This window comes from Bombus affinis, chromosome 14 (genome assembly GCF_024516045.1).
Source record: "Bombus affinis isolate iyBomAffi1 chromosome 14, iyBomAffi1.2, whole genome shotgun sequence".
In the NCBI taxonomy this organism is placed as follows: Eukaryota; Metazoa; Arthropoda; class Insecta; order Hymenoptera; family Apidae; genus Bombus; species Bombus affinis.
This window is the reverse complement of record NC_066357.1, coordinates 975,029-999,485: the sequence shown is the minus strand read 5'-3', so window position 1 is coordinate 999,485 and position 24,457 is coordinate 975,029. Positions and strand designations below refer to the sequence as shown.

Genomic DNA, 24,457 nt, shown 5'->3' with positions numbered 1-24,457 from the left:
GAAAGCAAGGGAAATTATATATTCGGAGAACACGCATTGATTTATGAACCGGAAACGTAGGATTCCGCGGTCGGAAGAAGCGGGCGCATGAAAGTTCCGCTTCCCCGGCGTAGAAAAATTCGTCTTTGCTATCTCACTTTTAACGTCGTAAACCTCGATAGAAATTTCCTTGAGCTAGTTCGTCTAGTCTATGATATAAAAAACTAATCGCAATGACTGTTTTACGGTGAAAAACAAGAAGATCTTGAGAAAAAGGAATCTCATTTTACAGTAGTGTTTCGCAAGCTTGGAATTCTGTGCCAGTTCTTCTATTTATTTTTCCACGAATTTTTCTAACTATGTACGTGTACAGAGAATCGCTAAAATGTTTAAACACTCAATATAAAAGTCTTTTATATATTAGACGTATTGTAAGAAACATTTATAAACATTTCAAAGCTTCGTCAACATTATAATAAGACACGATTATATATCATGATTATATTGGACAAATTTGAAACAACGCACACATATGTATACGTATACAATATCAAAATTATATTATATTATATTATATATAAATATGTATATATGTTATTTTAAGTTTGTTACATTTCTCCATCGTGTTTGCTGGCGCAAAGAAGGCGAAGAATCAGTGAGAAGTTTTTTCTTAGATAAATAATTCGGCTGACTAACGGACAGGTGCGAAATATACATATATATAGTATATATATAGCAAGCGTTCAAATACCTTTGTAAGTCGTTGCAAATCAGAATTAACAAACTTGTACTAACAAGATACTAAACAGTTTTGTAAAAAACAATTTCGTGAGAATTAGCCATTCATAAGATCGGTACGGTATGTATTCGTCAATTTTATCGATTAAAGTCTGTATTAAAGCGAAACCAAACTTGCTTGCTAACGCAACTTCTTATCACGATACCTTAGACCATAATCCTGCGTCTACAGAGCAAAAAGTTAATAAAAATTCTCGTGAGATTCCAACAAAATTCTTCAGGGTTAGACACGACAATATAACAGAAAAAAAACGTGTCGAATTTATGCAATCTATTCACTTTCCATTCACTATGTCCAAATCGTACGTCCCCGTGACAGAACAAGGATGTTAATTGAACGTTTCCCGGACTGATGTTCATGGGGACGGTAAACAACGGCGACGTATATTAACGCAATCGTTATGCAATGTCCCTGGTACTTCCACGTTCCGTTGATTCGTGGCTGATAATCGTACGATCCGACAGCAAGAATTACAAGGATCTTACGTCATTTTGAGAAAAAAAAAACGAGAGTTCACCTACAGTGGCTCACGAAAGTATTCCAAGTTCTACTCCAAGTATACCGTACTTATGATATTTCATTCGTACAACGGAAGTTTGAATAGCTAGTATCAATTGATTCGTTCCAAGAAATGGAATTCTACTTTTCTTAATATACGTTCAAAAGTATCATGAAATTTTTATTCGTATCTTACATATTAAAAATATATAATTCTTTAAGAGCTATTATAATTATCAATCTGAACATGGCTAGTGTTACAGAACTAGGATTACAATTTCCGACACAACTTGCTCGATTGCACCACTATATTTTACGAATCCTTTCTCCAGAAAGCTTCTCGAGTTTCCTTATACAAGAATTTTTCTGTATCGAAAGAAAAATACAGGAAATCAGATAGAAACGATACGCGGAAACTTTCACGCGTGTTTGTCCTCTTGTCGCGGAAAATTTATGGAAGAACGCGAGTCTCCCCGATCAGAAGGTATGGAGCCGGTTTCAACGATGCGTTGGTTGCGTGTAGCTATTCAGGGCAGTTTCTGTCGCCGTGGAAGCACAAACATCGACGGGTCTGGCATACTAATAAGCCTGATCGCGCGTATTCGTCATCTTCATCATTTTTGCGTTCCTCTTTCCAGAAGACCAGTCACTATTTGCAACGATATACGTTACTGGCCATAAGTATCACGAAATACAGATATTTTCAGACACTTTTTTACCCCGGTTCAGGCATTTCCTTTTGTAAAACGTGTACAAGCATCGACTGTGGTATCGATTAACGCTTAGCAGGCATAACCAAGCTCCCTACCGGTCAAGAACAATAGACCGTGTACTCGTATAAGTGACCGTTGCTTACAGAAGTTAATAACGTCGGACAACATTTTACCATGCATTTCCCTATCCTGTTTGCTGGCGTGGAAAAGGCGAACAAATCGGTGAGAAATTGTTTCGTGGGTAAATAAATCGGTTGGCTGACCGACAGGTGCAAAATACCGGTTCCTACAAAACGTGTGCACCCTTTGGTTCTTCCATTCAAAAAAGAAATATATCTTTTTGCAAGAAATATTCTTAAATTTACGACAAGATTCAAGAAAACGATTTATAAGATCATATATTGTATCTTTTAAATTGTGAGATTAGAACAAGTCGTCCCTAAATACATACATATGCATATATATTAGTATCGATACTAGAACGAACAGAATTCTAGAGCAAATTAGTTTGTTCTGGCACATCCAACTGTAATATGGTAAATTCAAGGGAAACTTCAAAACGATAAGGATCAAAAGATAATATCCATTTCGTAACACTAAGGAAGTTTAGAAAATGTAAGATCTTATGCACGGTATTAAATTTTCCAAAGCGACCAAATTCGATCTTGCAAAGAATTATTGGTTATTGAAAATCGAAGGCGATAATTGAAAATTTTCACGAGCCATTGCAACTTTTGCTCGATCGATAAATCTGACGAGAGATCGACGTGGGTCAATTTAAAAAGTTGTCGACTCTACAGTTGACTAGAACATCGAAGCGATCGACTTTATCTCCATAAAACGAGTCTATCGAAAGAAACTAGCCAGAACGCTGAAACAAGGACACGATGAGCAAAGTAGATTGTTTGTCACCGTTGAATCTTGCGGGGGACAGCGAAATCATGAGGTTCGTATGGTACTCGCCTCTTGTCCCAGTTACTTTAAATGCCGACAAATCGTGGCAATCAGGCTATCTTCGAAACGAGACTCTTGTTCATCGACTGTATCAATAACCAGTTGATAGACTTTCAGATCAATATTCAAAGAAGCACCAATCAGGGAAAATATTTCAAAATATTCGTCCCGGCTCGAAAATATCACGATACATGCGGAGACTAAGACGAATCTTAGAAATAATTAGAGAATTATTTAATTATCTTAAAATCTGACGCGAAGTTTAGAACTTCTTATCTAAAATTTGGACCGGTGAATCGTCTCCCTTCTAATAAATCTCTTCTCTTATAAATAGTTTCAACAAAATTGCATCAGCAGAAGATTATAATCAGTTAACAATCTTTTTGGTAATTTAAATTAATTATCGCATGGAATATGAAATCAGAAGATGTTCCGATATTTATAAATAGCGATGTGAAATCATATCAGTTTATCATTTTATCCCATTGAATCTTAATGATATATAGCGTAAATTAGTTAAACTCGTAACATTTAATTTTTTCGTGAAACATTTAATATTTCTTGACTCAGATTATTTTGTAATCGAATCGCAAGCATGAAATGTCATAAATGTCGACCGTGTAAAAGGCAATTTACGTATGTAATTATAATTATTAGCGATATCATTATGCTCATAGCGGGTTAATTTATACTGGAAATACCAGAATTTCTGTGTTGAATTTCTCTGCAGTCCGAGTTACCTGTCTCGTGCGCGATTAAATGCGAAACCATGACGCGCATTAATCGCTGTGGCTTGACCAGTCGTGCCGCGACACTGGTACCGTGCGATCGTTAAAAGCATTTACATTAATTATCCTATTACGCCGCCGCTAGCAACCGGATATTTCATGAGAACTATCTTTAGACACGCAGTCTCTAGTCGTTTCGGTGCATCCGAAAGGTTGTTTACTCGCGCCTCGAACATAAACGAATATTTTATCCTACGTTTTAACTTGACTTTTTCACGAATCACTTTAAAGTCACCAGTACATGTGTACAGAGTATCACAAACTTCGCATACATATCTAACGACGATTTGAGAATGATAATCTGAGTGGACAGCGTTACATACACACATATTCAGACGATAGGTGTTGAGAAAATCGAGATTCTACCAGAATTTCAAATTACAATTCGCTTTTACGGATAAATAGAAAGCGCTGTTTTTAATTATTATTTTATCGCTAGTTTCTGCATTTTGATTAAATTCCAGTACTGATACTGCAACCCGATTTTTCCTTAACGATCGTTAATTATTCCATTTCATCGGATGTTGTTCGTCACGAAATTAAACGGCCAATGTTCGAGCTAACGAAGTCTGACTCCACTGCGTGTCGGGAGAGTAAAAGGGAGCACGATGAATTGCTCTTCCAATCATCTCATTACGCGAGGTCTGCTTAGTTCTAGTCGCATCGAACCAGTCCAAGAACCCATCCTCCGTTTCATTTACGAGAATTTCACTAAAACTTGCAATCTGCCGTCGACCCCTGCTACGAACGAGCGAGAATTTCGGGAATTCAAGAAACGGGGCTAACTCAGAAATAGTCCCGTATAATCGTGGCAGGCGAATGATCGAAAACAATGCAGTCGAGATCTTAAATTCTCTTTCTGATACTGAGAGCTCCAATTGCTCGCGTATTAATCGCAGGCTTTCTGGCCATTGTCGTCGATTGCTAGATTGTCGAGACACTTTACGAATTCTTCGATGACTTTCGACAAAGTTCGTGTCCAAAGTATCTTACCATAGTTTATTTAGATCTTGGTCTACTTTTTAAGACTTAAATTCTATAAGTTTAAAAAGTGGCTTATGTTGTTATTTAATAATAACAATGATATTTCAAACAAGAACTATCTCATTTCTTTGACCAAATATCTCACGCGCTCTTGACAAGCAATCAGAAAGTTTTCGTGGACCTACTCACGCAACCTTCTCCGTAATGACAGTCGTTATCTTCGACACGAAAAATGCCTCGTTAAACCCAGACATTCGTGCAAACGAACCTCTCAAATAAAATTATAGTATTGTTCAAAATTGACCGGACACTTCGTAATACGTTATTTCTATGTCCCTTAGCAGGCAATTTAAAATCGTGATTTACTAATTATTAATTCGTCGTTGATTTATGCACTTTGGTCAAATCCTGATATTCTTGCTTCGATTCAACCGCAGTATCCAGATATGAATGATGATGTACTTCCATCCAACGAATCCTCCTTCATTCTTTTGGTTAAACGTCGGCACCCTTTCGAAGGGAACGCTAATAGCAGAGACACGAACGTAGGTCGTGAACTTCGTTACGCTTCGACGAAAGTTTCCCGGGACAGTGTCAATGTCTCCGGACAGGATATCCTCTGTGCTTCAGAGACTCGAGTGGCCGACTATCGCGCGTTCTCTGTCTTCCACGAGGAAAAAGGATCCAGAATACGAACACCGCCCCCTCTGGGATCTTCTGACCCCACCTTCTGACCGGTTGTATAGTTGTCGTTGTCGGTCGCTAGGGTCGGAGTTCATTGTGCCACAAGTACATTCCGAGTGCCAGCGACGCCAATTGCTCGTTACGTAGCCAGTTGTGAATCGGTCTGTGAAAGAGCCACTGACGTCTCCCAACGCCTTCGACCTCTTTACAAAGTCTCCAGGATCCAACCTGGTGCGTCCTTCCTCGTTCTTTCACTGCACGCTACATTTCGATTCTTAATCAGTTTATCATACGACAAGGAAGATAGTGCACGAGTTGTGATGTGACAAATGATCAGACTGTCTTTACGTATGTTTTTCACGTATCAAAAATTTAGAATCACTCTTTTCACCGGAGCTATGTCGAATTTTACGATGAGTTTCGTATCAATGCTTCATCGGTGGAGTGCTTCTAGTACGAATTAAACTCCGGATGTTTATGCAAATTCATAGTTTACGAACACTGTGTAAGTAGAGATACAATTTACCCATTAGATATTGCAAGGAGATATAAATATAGAAAATATTGGTTTAAATATTTAGGTATAAAAGGCTTACCTTTGATATTCTATGTATTCTAGCTTTTCTTAAATTTTTAGTTTCTATGGAACATTTACCGATACTAAACTTTTGATTAACAATATATAGTTGCCCGTGTAGTTTGTTGTTGATTGGAGTTTCGAATTGTAGTGCCTTCGTGGAATCGTTCCTTTGTGCTTGATAAATCACGTTAACGGTTGATTCTCGTTCCACGAATGTAGATTCGTGGCGGAAACTATTAGATGGAAAGGAAGTTTCTCGACTCACCCTGAAAACTTGTGAGAGCTTTTCCAATTAATTTGTTCGCTCTAGCACCGCCTCGACTGTGTGAGATTTTAATTAACGCCGGTGAGCGCTTGATAAAAACTCCTGCGCGATGAAAGACGAGCAACGGTTACATCATTAACCGATTTTTCGTCACACTTTCGAGTCTCACGTGCAATTGATTCAATGGATATTCGCGTGTCCTGTGCCCCGCTGATGGGGTGGGATTTCCCATGGGAAACCGTGTGATGTTAGATTGTGTAAGACCTCTTTGGAATTCTTTGAATCTCGTTCGAAATTACGTACTGAAGCGTAAAGAAGGTAGAACTCCCAAGGCGGCATAATTGTGGATTCTTTGATGAAAATTAACACGACTGTGCATGGTGTAGAGCAAGGAATCGTTATTTTCCCATCGACCGTATACGGAAAGCCGTGAGAACGATTTCCATCAAGCAGATGCGTCAATAGAATTTATATCCTACTCTATAAGACCCTCGATATATCTCTAATATCAATCTAATATTAATTATGGTCGTTGGAAAGCGTAAATTTCAATCACTGACCAATTTTACAATCTCACCGTATCGCCTCTACTAACGACAAAATATACATCTAGGTGGGCGAATCTGACCTTTATAGAAAACCATGTTTTACAACTCGAACCCACAGACGTAACACCATAAAATCGCACCGTGCAGCGGTTGTCGTGGATCGTGCGACGCATTCTCTCCTTCGATCGCAACATGAAATTATTCCGCACGAAGAAAACGAATTGACTTGGGAGCACAGAGTTTAGTTTGCACGACTGTTTCGGGCAGTGATTCGCCACGCCTTCGATACGTTTCGCCAACGAAATCGTCGATCACGTAACGCGTGCCTCTGTACCTTCGCGACGAATCCAAACGAAACATCGGAATAAAGTTATTCCACGTCGTCGGGGCAATTTGTCGCGTATGCAGCGGGATAAGGACAATCGCTTTGGAATTTGCATTCCACGGTACAACGAACCGCGTTGTGCCTGTGTTCTCTGTTGTAACGACGATCCACTTTCTATGATTTTTATTGACGACCAGACGGAGAAATGGAAAGTCGTTGAAGTTAATCGCGCGGTTGTTGATGGCCATTGCAATATGCGTAAGATTGATGCATATGAAATGACGTTTTCTTTTTGGCATAAAACTTACGCATATAGAATGTGTGTTATATAAAATGTTTTGAAATATCATTAGCGTTATAGAAAAATACGATTGCCATAATTATATTAGTAAAATTTGAAACCAATCTGAAAATGTATGCCGTTGTTATAAGATATTTACTGCAAACGTACAATATACTTGGTAAAATATATATTAGCAAGCAGAAAGAGAGAATTCAAAACGATATCGGTGGTGGTGAGTTAAAAGTAAAATTTAGTCGACTATGACATCTCCGTAAACGAACAAAATCGTAAGATTTCACCATGCGAGATCTCATTTCCATTTGGACGAAACGGACTAATTGGCTTTGAGTAGTTTAAGTTTCTTCTTTAAAGCCAAGGTTGAGAATGTAACGGAGATAATCGGATAATTAAGATCTTTCACGTTAATCCTCCACACTAATCTGAAATCTGGGTAGCTTCTCTACAAGCGAGATGATATCTCGTTTTCGGCTGAATTGTAAGCCTACTTGATTCATTCGCCTTCTCTTTCGACGCGATGATACATCAAGAGCGGCGTTAGGCAAAGTATCAGCGAGGAATTTCTCACGGCGGTGACAGCAGAACTAGCATCGAAAATATTTCTCCTGCGATCTTCTTATCTGATGTTCCAGCACTCGAGCGTGGAAAAAATGACAAGAGATTGAATTATAAACCACATGTGGCGACCGCCACATTTCGAAGCCACCCAACCAAGAACGATAGAGCGTCAGTCGGTGACATTAGACGCGGTCGAAAGTGTAAGCTCGTCGCTTGTTGCGGTCTATGGCCACCATTATTGATTTCACGGTGTGCTCGTAACAGAAAACATACGTACAATTTGCGAGAATATTAGCCTTAGTATGGAAAATTCTGTGAACGAATCTTAAATCTACTCTTTATTGCGAAATTCTTGTCTTTAAAACTATAATTGATTAAGCAAAATTAAGTCTTTATATTCTATTGACGTTGTACCGATATTAACCTCAGTGTGGATGAGTCTATGAATGAAATTTGAATCTATTTTTCATTACCAGTGCTCGTCGGCGAAAGTGTAATTAATTAAGTGAAATTAATTCCGTTGTTTCTTGTTTTCTGCGGATGTTATACCGTGTACACGATATGTTAGTTATTTAAATTTCCTATCGGTATTTGCGTAACTTTTACGCGTTATTTCGTTTGACCCTAAATGGCTTAAATATTTCGTCAGAGTCTCATTATTTACGTAGAGGCGTATGTTTATCGAATACGTTACTCGGTTGATTACCGCCCAGTAAATCGGCCAATTGGAGCAACTTAACATTTCCTGTCGAGAAGAACGTCCTTTGAAAGAGATCGTTCGTCCCTCTTACGTCAAATATGGGCGACGCAATTTCCGCTAGCAACGTCTGAATGCAACGCCGCGCCACGCCGTCTGTTTCTTTCCACTAACCAATCTTCTATTTCCCATTCTCGATCTCTCTATATAAGAATCCAATTTATTACGCGAAAATATAGGATGTTCAATGACAAGAACTTGAATCCGGTGACCTTTTTTCGTTATTTATAAATACTGAATTAATTCTTAAAATATTTCCCACGTTTTTCGGGAATCCTTGTATAATTTGCATTTTACGCAAAATGGAAACCGTAATTGGAAACTTATGGACACTCATTGAGCGTCTCGATGGATGTATGTAACTGGATCGATAGAAATTGCAAACAAGCGCGAGGAGTGTCGCAAAACGGTTTTCTCAGATCGTTAGAGACATCGATGCACGTAACGTCTCTTGTTACCGATAGTAACGAGACACTTTTGCGTTTAAAGACTAGCCATTTACACCACTCGATACATCGATCCATATCCGACGAAAGAATGACACGCAAGACGATGAACGCGCTATGTTCGTTCGATTTACGCCAACGTCCAGCCACATCATATACCGACGAATCTTTCTGAAATGGTTAATTGAACGTTCACCTTGGTGTCCAGGCTTTCACTTCAGACAACCTTCGACAAAAGTGAGTGTGGTAAACTGTCAAAATTTTAAATATTAACTCTTTGCGTTCCGAGTTACATACATTGAACGTTTTATCACGGTTAGTGCATACTCGTTGTATTTTATTTTTGCTAATACTTTGATTACATTCGAAGGCCATTCGTGATTTGCTTATAATTATAAAGATCTAGATTTTTGTGACAACAAAATTTTATTTTCTATTGAATCAAATTTTTATTGAAAACAATTGATTTTATACGCCAAGAATATGCAATGATATGTAATGCAGAATCGAGCACCATGTAGTGAAAGAATAACGGCGGAATAGGCTGAAAATTGTAATGGAGGGAAATTTGTTAGCAGTTGAAATGAGCGGTTCCAGGGTCTGGCAATTGGTCCTGTTCCTGATTGTATCTTCTTCGAGGGTATTCTCAACGGACAACGTGTGCTCGAGGATGGAAAAGTAAGTATTTTTTAATTCTCTGATATATAATAATGAAAATGTTCGATAAACGAAACATTCTGAATGCGGAGGTTAAGCACCTTCGTAGACGAGCCTTGACAGTAACCCAGAGTTCGTAATTTAACACGCGGTCACTCAGTCCCGTGACACGCTACCGGTGCTCTCCCGATAAGGAAATCACGCGATAGACGGATACTTAATTGATCAAACATTGCAGCTATACGATCACTTCGATGGAAACGTACACGGAACCGGTTGTCGTGAACACGTTCACTTGGTGCCTGCAGATTCCACCCAGATGCCCGAAGACACGAACAGAGATGAGACAACGATACCGCGTGAAGGTAAGCAGATTTTCTTCCTTAATTTTTGTTTCGTTCGAATTTCTCGATAACCGCTGTACTTCTTTTAACTTGTCAGATTTAGAGTGTTTTATTGTACGTTTATTGATTTATTCGTCTAACACCATAAAACGCCATTCGATGAAGTGATTTCGAGCACTTAAGTTAGATAGAAAGCAATTAACTACGACCAATAAAATTGATAATTTTATAAAAGATTTTAATTAAGCGCGTGCCACTTAATCAGAAACATCCGTAGTCTGTTAATATCAGTAGAACCTTTTGATAAACGCCGAGAAGAGATTGCAAGTTTCGTCAGCTCGTATCTCGGCGGAAACTCTTACGAAAAAGCATTCCTCCTGCATTCGAGCACGTGGAGAGGAAAGACCAGAATGACCCAAGAAATTTGCAATAAATCCACCAATGAGTATGTAATGTTGCCCGTTACACAGAGCAATAAAAGCACAGTGGCAAGTCTTCCGCCTCTCTCGTTTCGATTCCTCTCTTGCTCTCACGGTGAATAAAACCGTGCGAGTTAATTACAGGGAAAGCAAGTGTCTTGTGATGTCTAATGAAACGTCTGAAAATGACATTGTGAGCGCAAGAATCGAAAGATGTGTCTGAACTGAGTCTCTTGTATCGTTCGAGTTGCGTGAAAAAAGGAACTTGCCATTGCAGACGGAAATAAGAAAGAATTTACATATTGGCGCGATAACGAATCACAGTGAAATGCAAGGAACGTTCTTCCGATGCGTTTTCACATGATTGACCAAAGCACGACGAAAATTTCCTGTAAGGTATTTTGTAAGAAACATTCACCGACGTTCGTTTTTCCAAGTAGTGCTTAGAACGTAAAATATATTATTTCGAGTGTCGTTACGTAGGAATAGCGTTCATTTAACCAAGTCATTTAACCGTTTCCTGTTTAACGATTGAAACATACACCGACGAGCTAACGTGGAAATTAGAAACCGTTAACGAACGTGTAGTGTTGCGTGCGATTTATTAAAATACATCGTAGGATTTTTATACGCGAAGAGTTACAAGAAAGAACGCGCAGTTGCACAATCAATCAAACAGTTTTACGCTTCTTATCTCTTACAATGTAAGACGTTAATTACCGTTAAAGTAAAAAGTTTCTAAAATTAGTCATATCTAACTTCGATCTTGTGAAAATGATATCGCTTTCCTTATTTCTCTCTGGGACGTAGCGATTGTTAAAGAATCAGGTATTTTTCTGGCATAATTAACAACGTGTTATGTCTATTTTACATTCACACCTCGTGTTCTACCGTGCAGTTTATTTTTTCCTTCCTTCTTTCGTTTATTTAAATTGTTTCCTTCGCTTCCTTAAATCTCTTTTCTCCTTTCTTAATTAAATAACATTTTATGGCAGTGTACGACTCTTGGAAGGTAAATTATCAACCGCATCTTTTTATCCTCGTGTCTCGCTATCCAATCTTGCCATAGGTAGCGATGTATTTTTACGAATCAATAAAATTGACTTAGAGGGTGAAACAATTTAGATCTTACTCTTTTACTCGCATTTATAAAAATATGAATTTACATAAATATCCGCATTCTAGTTACCATTATTTTATCCTTTTCAATTCACGTTTATCATTATGGCTTCTGAGCGATGGGTTTGGATGGAACATTATTAAAGGAATTGAGTAGAAAGTGTATCAGCGTTACGTTAAGTGGAACGATTCGATGGATTTTGCAACACGTGACGCGCGTCCACATTGGGATCCGAACAAAAAGACACCGGTCGTGATTACTCGTACAATTTTTTGCGGGTGAAGTGCCATTCCTGACCATTTTATACCATACTCGCCATACTCCGGTCGATAATTACCATATACCAGCAAACTAATTACCATCGAGCCACGATTAATCAATTAAACTGTGATCCACGCGGTGTTTCCTATTTATCTCGTAATAGATCAAGATTCCGACAATGATTTCGGTAGCTAGCTAATATCCTCGATCGAAACCCGTTACACGATCTTACGCAACAATTGGCGTCTACATATGGAGCAACTGCTGCCGGAAGAAAGTGAGCGCGGTGGTTAATGCAAATGTGGTCGAACCGTAGAAAAAAAGCACTTCTCTGTTTCACTGTATCAATCGGAGATGTAAATTTGCTGAGAAAGACACTCTAAGAACATAAATTAACTCTGCTGCATTCTTCTGGCCACTTTCTTTTCGATCCAGTGCTTTTTTTCTTTCCTCTTTCTTTTTTTTTTTTTTTTTTTTGTTTGTTAAAAAGATTCTTAAGTTTAAATAAAACATGAAAGAATTTTTGTTTCAATTTTATGCTAACATTATAAGCCTTTTTACTTATAAAAACAAGAACAAAAGAAACCGTATTTAAAATAGGGCACATCAATAGGGTACATCAATATGATTGTAAAAAGAGAAAATGTATACTATTGTCAAGTTTCTTAGTACATAATTCATTTCATAGATTTATTTATTGCTAATTATTAATTCGTCTTTAATTTGCTATATCAGTGTGCTATCGCTACAAATCTATCGAAGTGAAATTTTTTTATTTATTTTTTATTTTATTTATTTTTTCGACCATGACCAATTTTACGATCTCACAATATCTTTTCTACCAACAGTACCTACAACAAAATGATCCGACGTCGTAACTCTTTCGCAAAGAAACGTCGGTGTTCCGATTGTTTCCTATCGATGTCGAATAAACTTGAACACACGGTACCCTTCTAACTTACGTCCGAAACTTTCTCCAAAGAGAATCGAAAGACACGAATAAGGGGGTAACTTCTCGATCGGATCGAGAACCGAGCAACTGTTTCGAGCTCAGCTCGTGCATGTACACGCAGTTAGCCGATGATCGAGATAACAAATTTCCGGAAGAGAAAAGGGGCCTCGTCTAAATTCCTCGGTTTCGCAATCGACCAAGCGCATTAAACTCAAGAACAGCTGCTCTGAAGTGGAAAATCGTGAAGAACATGCGCCCACGAGAACACTTTCGTACAGCAGATTTTATGCGTAGGTGCAGTTCAACTTTTTTGTCCGATAAACAGATCGCTGCAACGCCTTGATATCCAACCCACTCTTTCAAATCGTTGTTCTATATTTGTCGCTGATGTTACTCAATTCGAATCTAAACGCAGCTCCGGAGAAATCTTCGTAGTTGAGTTGTTTTGTAGTAAGTAAAATGACAGAGGAGAAGGGTCGAAATGCTTAAGAATATTCTCGTCAAATCAAAATGAGAATCGACTACAGCGTCGTTCTGAAACCAATATAAAACCAAGAAAAAATGACAGTTTCGTAGAAGTTCCGTATAAACTACGGACAAATAACGACTTTATAGAACTTATATCGAAAACGGAAGAAAAGATATCACTTTTATAGAACGTCCATAGAAACGCGAAAAGTGTACAGTAGCGTAGACGAGGGACACGCAGTCGCGGTGTGATGCCAATAATGAGAGCGTATCCCCATGAGAAAAAGATGAAGCATCGAACGTTCGGTATATATAGCACGTTACCCAAGTCTCTCACGGCTAGAGTAGCGTTTAATATTTATTATGTAGGAACATCGAGCAGCGTTTTGCTCCGCACTACACGAACGGTTGCATAACAGAAGCGTAGAGAAAGATACAGCGGCTCGTAGAATTATTAGGTTGAGTTCACATTTTGCTAAATAAATGCGATGAAATGTAATCCGATCAAGCGGTATATATAAATACGGTGTAGGCGTATTTTTGGAAATCTGTTTAGGAAGAAGCTTTTAAATACATATGTTAAAAGAGGTTGTAAGCGAGACAGCTGTAAGTATTTCATTCTGCAAGTATTTCGGCTGTAAGTAATTCATTTCAAAAATTATTCGTTTTTAGATTTTATAATCCTTGTAAATCTAAGATAACGAAAAAAATTAAAAATCTTGTGAAAGTACACTCGATCGTATCAAGTGCGATCGATCAAATTCATTTGATTGAATATACGATGATTAAAATTTTATTCCGGACGAAATATTTGGCACGTATCAAGTTAATAATAATATTTGACAATAACAATAGGAAGAAATAAAGTAAGGAGAAAGAGCGCTGAGTTTAGCATTGAAACACGCGGATATTAATCAGAATGATAACAGTTAGGTAACCTCGGAGATAGTAGTAATGGGAAGCATTGGTAAGACAATGCGGGTAGGCCTTGAACGCGTTTCAAAGTAAACGGCGTACTATGATACGAGTGACGTGTAAATATATAACAAGAAACTTCAGTAGCATTTTTCGAAAGTGACTAGGATGTCCTAGAAAAATGGAGCGATGTAAAGGATCGGATGTGAAAACGAGGTTCAAAAGGAGGGGGAGAAACGCGAGATAGGATTGGTGTAAAGAAAACGGACAGGGAGCTGACGTTCGACATCTCGAGGTCGTTTAATGTTTTCCGACGAGCAGCAAAGCAAGAAAAAAAAACAGCAATTCCGTTAATTACAAAATGTTTAAACCATTACGTGGAACGTTTGCTAGTTAGAATTTAAATCTACTTCTTACGGAGCGTCTACAATTGCTAGGCATCGAATTAGGATCACGTCTATCGTAGTTGGAAAATTAACTTTTCTAACTACGACATATCATATAGTGGAAGATAAAAGTATGGTTCGTTATATACAGAAAGAGAAAAATATATTTCCTATATCATTAAACGAGATATGTAAACAATCGGGTATATATAGCAATTATTTCATTTATTTATATCAATTATCGTCGATTATTTCATAGCCAGACAATTCGCTCAACTTGAATGTCAGTGAAAATATCTAGAGTTTAATTAAACCACCTGTGCGCTCATCGTCATACTAAATACATTATCCGATTTACAAAATGCCGATGACAAAAATGCGGAATGTTTAACGTAACAATGACAACGGAAAACATATAAGATCGTAAAAAATAGTCGAAAGCAATTATTTGGTAGGATTACAAAGAAGAAGAGACAGGTGTTACGTAAACAGATCCGTCTGTGCTACTTTCTGTTACAACTACCACATCGTAAATATTGTCACAATTACCGTGTCGTGATTATTAATCACGAAAATCCTATCTTGTCGTAATTAATTCTTTCCATCGGTCGAACCTGTCAACTTGTTGCGCAACACAATTAAGCAAAACGTTTTCTGCAGGTTGTCCGCTGTAAAGAAGAGAACATACGTAAAACCCTCAATTAACTAATCCACATGGTATAATTCAATAATATATATCTTACATAATGGAATACAATAAAACGTTAATAGAATTTCTCAGGATTTGGATTATGTGCGCAGGATATACTTTAAGTGATATTAAAGGAAATACAGTCAGTGACAAAAGTATTTTGTCGACTAAATATTTCACATTCAGTTTCTAAAATATGTAATTTAGAGGCTTTAAAAGCAGAGAATGAAATAAGTCGCGTCAAAAGCTTTAGTTCCACAATACACGATGCGCGTATTCGTAAAATCATTATATAGCTGATGTATAAATACTTTTGGAACCATTAATTGATAGCTACCAAATGACAGAAAAGTAAGGCAAGTGAATATATTGTGATATAAGTCAACTTAAGAAGGATCTTTTAAACTGATAGAAAGACTTCAAATCCAAGTTTAATGCAAGCATCGAATCAAATACTTTTGTAAATCTCTGTACAGAGAAACTTAAAAGACCTAGAATGCCTGCTTACGGTTTTTGCAACTAGCTTCGTGAAAAGACACGAATTAGAAGAAACGAAACACGCGATATCTTAGTAAGTACGTAAAACTTTCAAGAAAGACGGAAATCGTACAACGAGGATTACGTGCATTGACTTTATGCATGAGATCGACTTGTATGAATGATCTATGTCAGTCTATAAAAACCGACTGATTATTTATCGATTCGTGGAATTGCCGGATTAAATCTATTCCGAACGTTGAAACGCCGAGCCACGGTCTGGACGGAATATTTACGTGTAACGAACTTTGATCGATGTCGAAAGACTCATTGGAATCGTAAAATGACGTCGTTAATTGACACATTAAGAACTGTTTCCTGGTAGAATTTCAAATTACACATTTTACCGTAATAACATGACTTCATTAACGTCCAGTATATCTTTCTGGTGCTATCATTAGTTATTTATTATTCGATCGAGGATGACTTCTGATCACTTCTTACGACCAATACTTAATCCAATCTTTCCGACTCTATCTAGTCTCGTCGAAACGAAACTCGTTTCGGATGTGCAGAATGCTATAATCATCAGGTTACGGACGATTACGCAGATTCAGATTTTCATAAATACGACTAAAAGAAATGGAACTTAAACAAGAACTCGTTTCATTCGATGAATATTATACAATTTAAATATTTTATATATTTTTTAATTCATACGCTACGCCTCTTAACAGTAAAACTATCCTAAAATTTGCAATCTTTATTCGTCGTGGTTAACGTAACAAGAAATGACATGTTTCGAAACATATTAGGAAACGATACTTCCTAAAATATGTAGATTCGATGCAACATGAACGGTAAACATTATCGAGTTTTCCTCAACTTATTAACGCGCAGTAATCGATGTTAAGAAGCTGTAAAGCGTTCTTTTGCGTAACGAATCTCTAGTTTGAACAAACAGATACTAATTACAACATTGTATCGAATCGATGGCGTCATTTATGGACATTAAACGACTTTATCTTTCACAACGATCTGTAAAACCATCGATAGTTTCATTGAATGCGAATCGCGTGAATTCCCTCCCGGAAGAAATGTAATAAGCATAAATTGACTTTAAACGATAACGTCTGACATGCAAAAATATCAAACGAGCAATCTACCGCTTCGTTGCTTCATCGGTACTTGGACGAGAAGCGATGTTTTCTTCGTTTGCCAATGAACATCCCGATTAAAAGATACACTGACATTTGAAACTGGTCGATCGACCAGTCTGACCAGTCGTATATAAATTGTAAGCACTTAACGAAGAAAGGAAATTTGGCTATTAAAATTGGCGGGCATGTAACAAAAACGATCTTGGTCCATGTTCAACTTTCTCTAGTTCCATGCTTAAATTAAATAATTGTTAATTGAAAAATATAATTAAGGTTTGATACATTTCCATCTTTCTTAGACAAATTATGTGTTTCTGTAATTATATCTAGAGATTGGCTCACGAAAGTATTTGCATACATTTACCATAGAAAACTTTTATACGTTAAATTAATAAAAATAAATTAATTAATTATATAGGTTAAGTTAAACATTTTGACACATTGATACTGCAATGTGACACGACTATCGTGAGTATATTGGTCAGATTTGAAACCAATCGGAAAATGTATATGGAAGATATACCATGCTACCAGGATAGTCCCTTCAATTATTTCAGAAGTCAGAAATCTAACAAAAATGGACCGATCACTCCTCACCGCATAATGAAGTCTCCAAATAAAGTATTCGTGGAAATTAATTTCATGCTCGGGGCTATTACTTTCATTCGTCGATATAGCAAAGTAAGAAGAAAAGGTAAAGAGAAAGAGAAGCGTGTAATTTACAGACATGGACTTTGGTTTTCTCGCGCGTATCCACTTACAATGTATTACGAACGAAACCTATACACGCTTGCACGCGCCAACATTTTCCTCTTGCCTTTGTTCTGCAATTGCTCTGCTTTCCTTATCGACGATTGGGATCTCGTTTCAGGGACTGGCTGGGAAAAATGGGATCTTTTCCAAAGATCCACTAGCCACGTTGCCAGAACAGCTTCGTTCGATGGCTTAGGCGGCCTGGTTTTTGTTCTTTTATCGTTTTTCCAACTATAGTATCATTCGGAGCTAGACGTTTATTGAATCTACTATTCTATTACTCCATTTGAATAAATCGCATGTTTATCTGCAGTAGTAATTAGGAAAACCGAAGCAGATTCTCCCAAAGGTTACCGATAATGTCACGATGAGTTAAAGTATCTCAATTAAAGAAACTATCGTATTCGTAAAGTTTGTACTGCTTTCAACTTCATTAAAAGACTTTGGCGGATGACTACATACCATTATATTTATATAACGATGTATCGCGTATGTTCTAATAAGTATTAAGATTAACGAACTGTTTATAACCTGATTTCTCTTTACGTACGAGAAAAAGAATTCTTATCGCTTACGGTTCGCCGTTCTAATGGAAAACCCGATTGCTAATAACTGTTATAAACGAATTACTCAGCGATGGAATAATGGCACAGTAATAAAATAAACATAAAATATGTCGTTTTTTAAGTCATATAGCATTATAGATTGGTAACAAAGATTTTGTTCGCAGACTGAGTCAAAGACCAGGATTATAAAGGAATGCTGCGAAGGCTACAAAACGATCTCATCCAATAACGAGGAGACATCGCCTTCAGGCATCAAATGCGTGCCTGTTTGTGAAAAATGCCCGTCGGGGATTTGTACCTCGCCAAATCAGTGCCACTGTATTCCCGGCTATGAGGATGACAACTGCAATACCGGTGAATTTATTTTGTTGCACTGTTATTTCAAATCTACATATTTGGTATATCGTGTATCGTATATCGATCAGAAATTAAAGATATTAAAATATTCCTTTGCTTCCGTGGAAAAAAAGACAAGAATTTAGAAGAATCGTATGTGTTGAGAGCTCTTCGATTGCAATCGCGTATTTCTTGTTAACACGGACAAGCGGTCGCTTCGCGGAACTCGAAATGAACAAACTACGAAAGTCCGCAATAGGGCGGATATATTTCACGCTCGATGAAACAGGCCGACCTTCCGTAGTCGTAAGAACGCGTGCGAACAGCGAATAATTTTCACCTAGCCGTTGTTACGATTCTGAAATCGGTGATTCGATACTCGGCCGTGTTCTCCCCGCTCTCTTTCACGTTGTGCACGCGTCAAGGTATCGGTTACTCGAGAAAACGGAAAAGTAACGACTAGGTGGTTGATTCATTCGTTGTACCATTAGTTGGAGCTATCGGGAGAAAATGTAAGAAAAAATGCGCAAACTTCACAGTTTAATCGATAATTACATCACGATTCGCGAGAGAATCCGCTCTGTTTTATTCGCAGTATGTCCGCCGGGCACGTGGGGCTTGGAGTGCAAAGAGAAATGCAACTGTACCGAGAGTGTACCTTGCAATCCCGTAAATGGACACTGTATTTGCCCGCCAGGATTACGTGCAGAAATGTAAGATCATCTATAAATACACATACGTCATCGCTTTGCTAAAACAGTGACAGCATTCGAAAGTCGTTGATTTTGAATTACGCTAGAATCTGTCATATTCAAATAGAGAGGCAGAAATTTTCGAACAATGGAACTCTTCCATGGTATTTCTTCAAATAGAGATCGAGGAGATCCGATCTTTTGCCCACTAAACTGCATAATTTTTCGACGTGAGAAGGTCATTCTCATCAATCCTTTCGCTCGATCTATACGAAAATGTACTTTTGGTAATTGTGTCACTCTTTTAGCAAACAAACGACAGAAAAATTTGTCCGTGTGAAATACGTGATCAAAGAAAGAGCACAAACTGACAGCGGAATGTAATCTGGGTTAAAGGAACAACATTGCTTAGTTAGATTCCTCTCGATAATTGGCGATGCTACAGTTGCTGCACGCTTCGTGTAACAATCGCGCGATTAATAAGAACTAAAATAGATTGTTCAAAGAATAGCGACGTTAAAAAGCGAAGAAGAAAAAAGATTATGATTCATGGTGACTAGGTTGACTCAACAAGTTCTATCGATTTCTACGCGTCGTGTTTATCGTAGAATTACACGAACACGCTGTACAACCTGTTGATTGAAACACAGCCTAATAAGCGCTCCAATAATGCATACCGTGACACACGCTTACTTCGCGTGGCATACGTAATTGCGGTTTTCACCTCCAGGTGCAATGAGCCGTGTCCAAGCGGTCGCTGGGGATCTGGATGCGCATTTCTATGCGACTGCAAGGATTCGACCGGCGAATGTCATCCAGAAACAGGTCGATGCATTCACGATGATCTGGATAACACGGTCTCCGTGGAGAACAGCAGCTATTCTCGAAACGCGGACGAGGAAAACAGCGTTACCGTGAATTTCACGATCGTTCAACTTGATAGAGAGACTTCGAGGATTTGGGAAACGGCAGAAACTACCACGGAAGGTAATAAATGACAGTTTATGCGTTTATAGAGAAGTTATAGCTTCAAGAAAGCATAAAACACACACACACACATATATTACATTCAAAATAAAAGTATACCACTGTTTACAGAAACATTCGTGGTATAGTAGTAAATAAATTGCGAATATTTATGCAAATTCATGTTTTTATAAACATAAGAATATTGTAGGAATAATATACAGCTAATCGATGTATAATATAAGAATTAATTATAAGAATATTTAAAGATGATATTTAGTCAGGAAATCGTTTTACTTACTAAATATTCTAATATCTTTCGAATATTGTATACGTGTTTTCCGTGCGTTTTTGCGCCTCGAAATTTACTAAAAAATTTCGCAGTCTAGTAATAAATAAGACGACGCGTTAGATATTTATTTACGTGATGCAACCGTTAGTCGAAAGTCGCGATCCTAAATACACAGCACGTCGAGCAAATATCTTGACTTTGAATAAGAGGAGATTGATGGCAAATAGATTTATGTAATTTATATAATAATCGTTGTTTCATTTGACGAATTGTTGGACGATATGCACGAAATACTAGCCACGACGGATAATCCTAGTAAAACAACGAACCCGGAAACTACGAACGTCTCAACTACGGATGAGAAGAAAATTAGGGCACAAGCTCGCGAGGACGGAAACTCGAGCACCCCCAAGCCTGTCATCGTTTGGATTTCCGTACCGGAACGGAGGGGCAACCTGGACAGGGATCGAGGGAAATTCGCAATAAAAAACACGTTTACGAGACACGTCGATGATAACATCAATCTGCAGGATATCGGTCCGCCTAAAATCGATTATGTAAAAAATATACATAAAGGTAATATACATAAAGATTTTAAGTGGAATCTCATATTTTTCACTAAATTAGTCTACGCAACTCGCCATTCTGTATGAGAACATATCGAATAATTTATGTTAAACACTCGTTAGTATGGGATATATTTTAATTTTGAATATTAAATGCTAACCACAAGTGCGATTATATAATTCTCAAGAGTTTCATCTGGTATCTAAGCTCGCGATCACTGTCTTTTATTAATTGTCATTAATTGTCATTATGAAAAATATAAATTTACGCAGACATCCGCAGTCTAATAGTAATAATAACTTCGAACAGACGTTCAACCGGCCCCAATTTCCGTGGATATCGCCCTAATCGTGATAGCATCGATCGTATCACTGGGTCTAACCTCGGTAACAGTGGTGATAGTTCTCCACATGCGTTCGAAGCTATTGGAAGCTACAAGAATCTCGATCTACGAAGAAGGGAAGATGAAGAACCAAGAAAATTCGAGCGCAACGAAAATCTCATCGATAGTTACCGGTACTCTTCCCCGTGAGTGTTATACGTTTCGAAAAATCCTGCTTCTTCATATCTGGGTGAGGTCTACGTGTCCTTGACCTCGATTTCGTTCACGTAATTTTACCTCGATGACCATCTTGAAGCACTCTTCAGGCGTGGATTATTCGAGGAGAATTAAAACGGTATCCGGTAACGCGTTTTCCCTTTTTCTCCGATGCCACTACATTCAATTCCTCGCTTATGTTGGTGTAACATACGCTGTTAGTTCGATGGTCGAAAAAATCAAATTGTATAAAAGGGCAGTTTTATAAAAGGAAAGACCGTAAGACTATAGGGAGAATCAAGTAATCGAGTAAACACTTCGAAAGCTTTAGCTTCTTTTTTCATTCGTCTTCTGGAAAACAAATTTACTCGATAAACAAGTTTCTACTTAAATTAAAAACTATTTAACCATAGACATATTCTATGTATGATTCTATCGTAGAAACCCCAATTCGCCTGGTACCACTGTTTGCTCCAGAGTCTATAGCGATGCCATCGATGACTAACAACGATCTCACGAGCAATTATGCCAATGGAGCTGCCACGATCGGTCTCCGTATATCTGGCAATTTGCATGGTGAGCATATATACGCTTCCTTCTACGAAAATTTATTCGCCATTCCTTCTCCAGAATCTACTATTCATCCTATTACTATTCGCTATATTACTGTTTCCTTTATTTGATAATTCTTTGTTTTTATTTTACATTTCCTAGCTCTTCTGCAAGAGGATCATTACGATCGACCATCAGCGACGCGGATTCACCTCCAAAGCGATTTCGACTCGAACACGGAGCACGTTTACGACGAAATTCCTTTACAATCTAGTCCCTTGAATTTCCGTAAAAACACGTGATTGGAAAATAACGTCGAATTAGAAAAAAAAAACAACGCTTTAGATAGAAAACTGTAGTTAGAAATCACTCTGATGCGTGAAAGAGTAAAGGAGAAATTTACGAGAGATCGAATAGCCCAATTAGTGGCACGTTTAATAAAAAAAAATCTCTATTCGTAGAAACAAGACGGAAGAAAGCGAATTAAGTGTAATGAATGCGCGACCTAAAGTAGAACTAACAATAGGCCGCACTCTGAATAGAAAATCCCAAACGTCTGGTTAAGAATTTCTCTATTATTCCGAATATCAAAGAAGAAATCTTTGAACAACCAGTAGTTCGACTAGTGTCGCATTTAGTTAGAAAAATTCTTAAATATTTGAGGAACGAAAACGGAAAGAAAGTGAATAAAGTGCCAGCTACGTTTATGTGCAGTTGTTCAAGAGTCACGCTCACGTGCGATTCCGGAGGCGGATGTGAGCTAGCCAGCGCGTCTACGGGACGAAGAAAAATCCAACTGAACTGGTTTCCGACCTTACGCAGCCTCGTCTGAACGTGAGCAAGGTTGAACGTGATTGCAATCGATTCTCGATCAAGCAGAAAACCGTTCGTGGCACCGATTAAACTATTCGCTACGGGGCGTACCCAGAAGGAGACTTTTCCTCAAACTCGTTCGCGTCAATCGGCGACCATCTAAAACCCTTTGAACGCGTTTACGTCAGCCACGAACACACTTGCACGTAATTCAATACAAACGTCACAAAGGGAAATTTTACGTTAAATAATTTGCTTCTAAATAATTTTTAAGCGAAACGATATATCTTGTAACATAACATGTAACATATTGTGCGGATTGCAACGTTTTTATATTTATTATACGAACGATTAAGTATATTTATTATATGAAATTTTCTCGTTTTCTTATTTCGTATAATAAATAGAAAAACAGGAGAAATCTATATTGCAACTTATACAAGATATGCATATATCTATGCCACGTAAATGTAACTTAGAAAATAAGAAAACGTAAAATATCTGCGCGTGTCAAAGCTGATCCAACTTTTGCTATTGGAGGCTTCAAAATGTACGAAGTAATTTAATCGGCGTTTCTCAAGGATATGTTATCGATTTAGACGAAACGAACATTATCGTAGATGTAAATAGGTGTTTTGTAAGTGTTAAAGCCAAGTGTAAATCCAAATATTTCGAGATTCAACTAAAGAGCTTGCTTTAAATGTAATCCAAAGTTTGCGCTTAAGATTTGTCTAGCAACATCTCGATTACATTTATATCGTCGTTTATGCGCTGACACCATCGATAATAATAGATTCATTTCGAATCCGTGTCACGCGTTTAACGAACGTCGTAGTGAAGTTCGGTAAGAAAAGAAAATATCGAAACAGATAAGTCGTAATTAGGATAGAGCTTGCGTAATCGTATTTGTATCAGCGTGTCCAATTCTTCAACCACGCGTTACCACGATAAAACAATATTCTCGTAATCTTTGCATTCGTCGTAATCTGGCCGATTTTTCATTAAATTCCCGGGAGTTTTATGGTTTTATTGACCTTGACATATGTTGTCAAGGTCAACTTTCTTATTAATTTCGTTTGCACATATAGTCATCGCGCATCTTTTGTTTCGATTTTGGTATAAACATGTATACAAAAATATTTTTAGGTTTGCATCGAATTTAGATTACGTAATGTCGAAAAATTCAATTGTAAGGCTAGCACGAAACTATCGCAGACGAAATAAAAATTCTGCTACGTGGACAATTGATATCGGATTAATAAAGTGTACTCTTTTTTATATAATTACCATTCTTGCTCCTGATCAATTACGGTAGATCGTTCACGAATTATCACAACACGAGTCATAACATCC

The 24,457-nt window shown here is 37.7% G+C and overlaps 1 protein-coding gene across 6 annotated transcripts; it reads left to right on the top strand.

Annotated features, from left to right (window-relative positions):
• The first annotated feature begins 5,472 nt into the window (after positions 1 to 5,472).
• On the top strand, positions 5,473 to 24,381 carry LOC126924267 (uncharacterized). Of its 6 annotated transcripts, none has more exons than XM_050738556.1 (11): positions 5,473 to 5,630; positions 9,223 to 9,416; positions 9,758 to 9,857; positions 10,075 to 10,201; positions 18,513 to 18,702; positions 19,280 to 19,397; positions 20,107 to 20,363; positions 20,932 to 21,210; positions 21,511 to 21,729; positions 22,181 to 22,315; positions 22,454 to 24,381. In XM_050738556.1, exons 3-11 carry the CDS (start codon positions 9,763 to 9,765, stop codon positions 22,591 to 22,593), a joined length of 1,560 nt encoding a protein of 519 aa, XP_050594513.1. In that variant the 5' UTR covers positions 5,473 to 5,630; positions 9,223 to 9,416; positions 9,758 to 9,762; the 3' UTR covers positions 22,594 to 24,381. The 6 variants fall into 6 exon arrangements, with proteins under 6 accessions (XP_050594513.1, XP_050594517.1, XP_050594511.1 ...); XM_050738560.1 differs by having other exon boundaries at positions 9,755 to 9,857; positions 21,511 to 21,717; XM_050738554.1 differs by having other exon boundaries at positions 9,755 to 9,857.
• Positions 24,382 to 24,457: the final 76 nt, after the last annotated feature.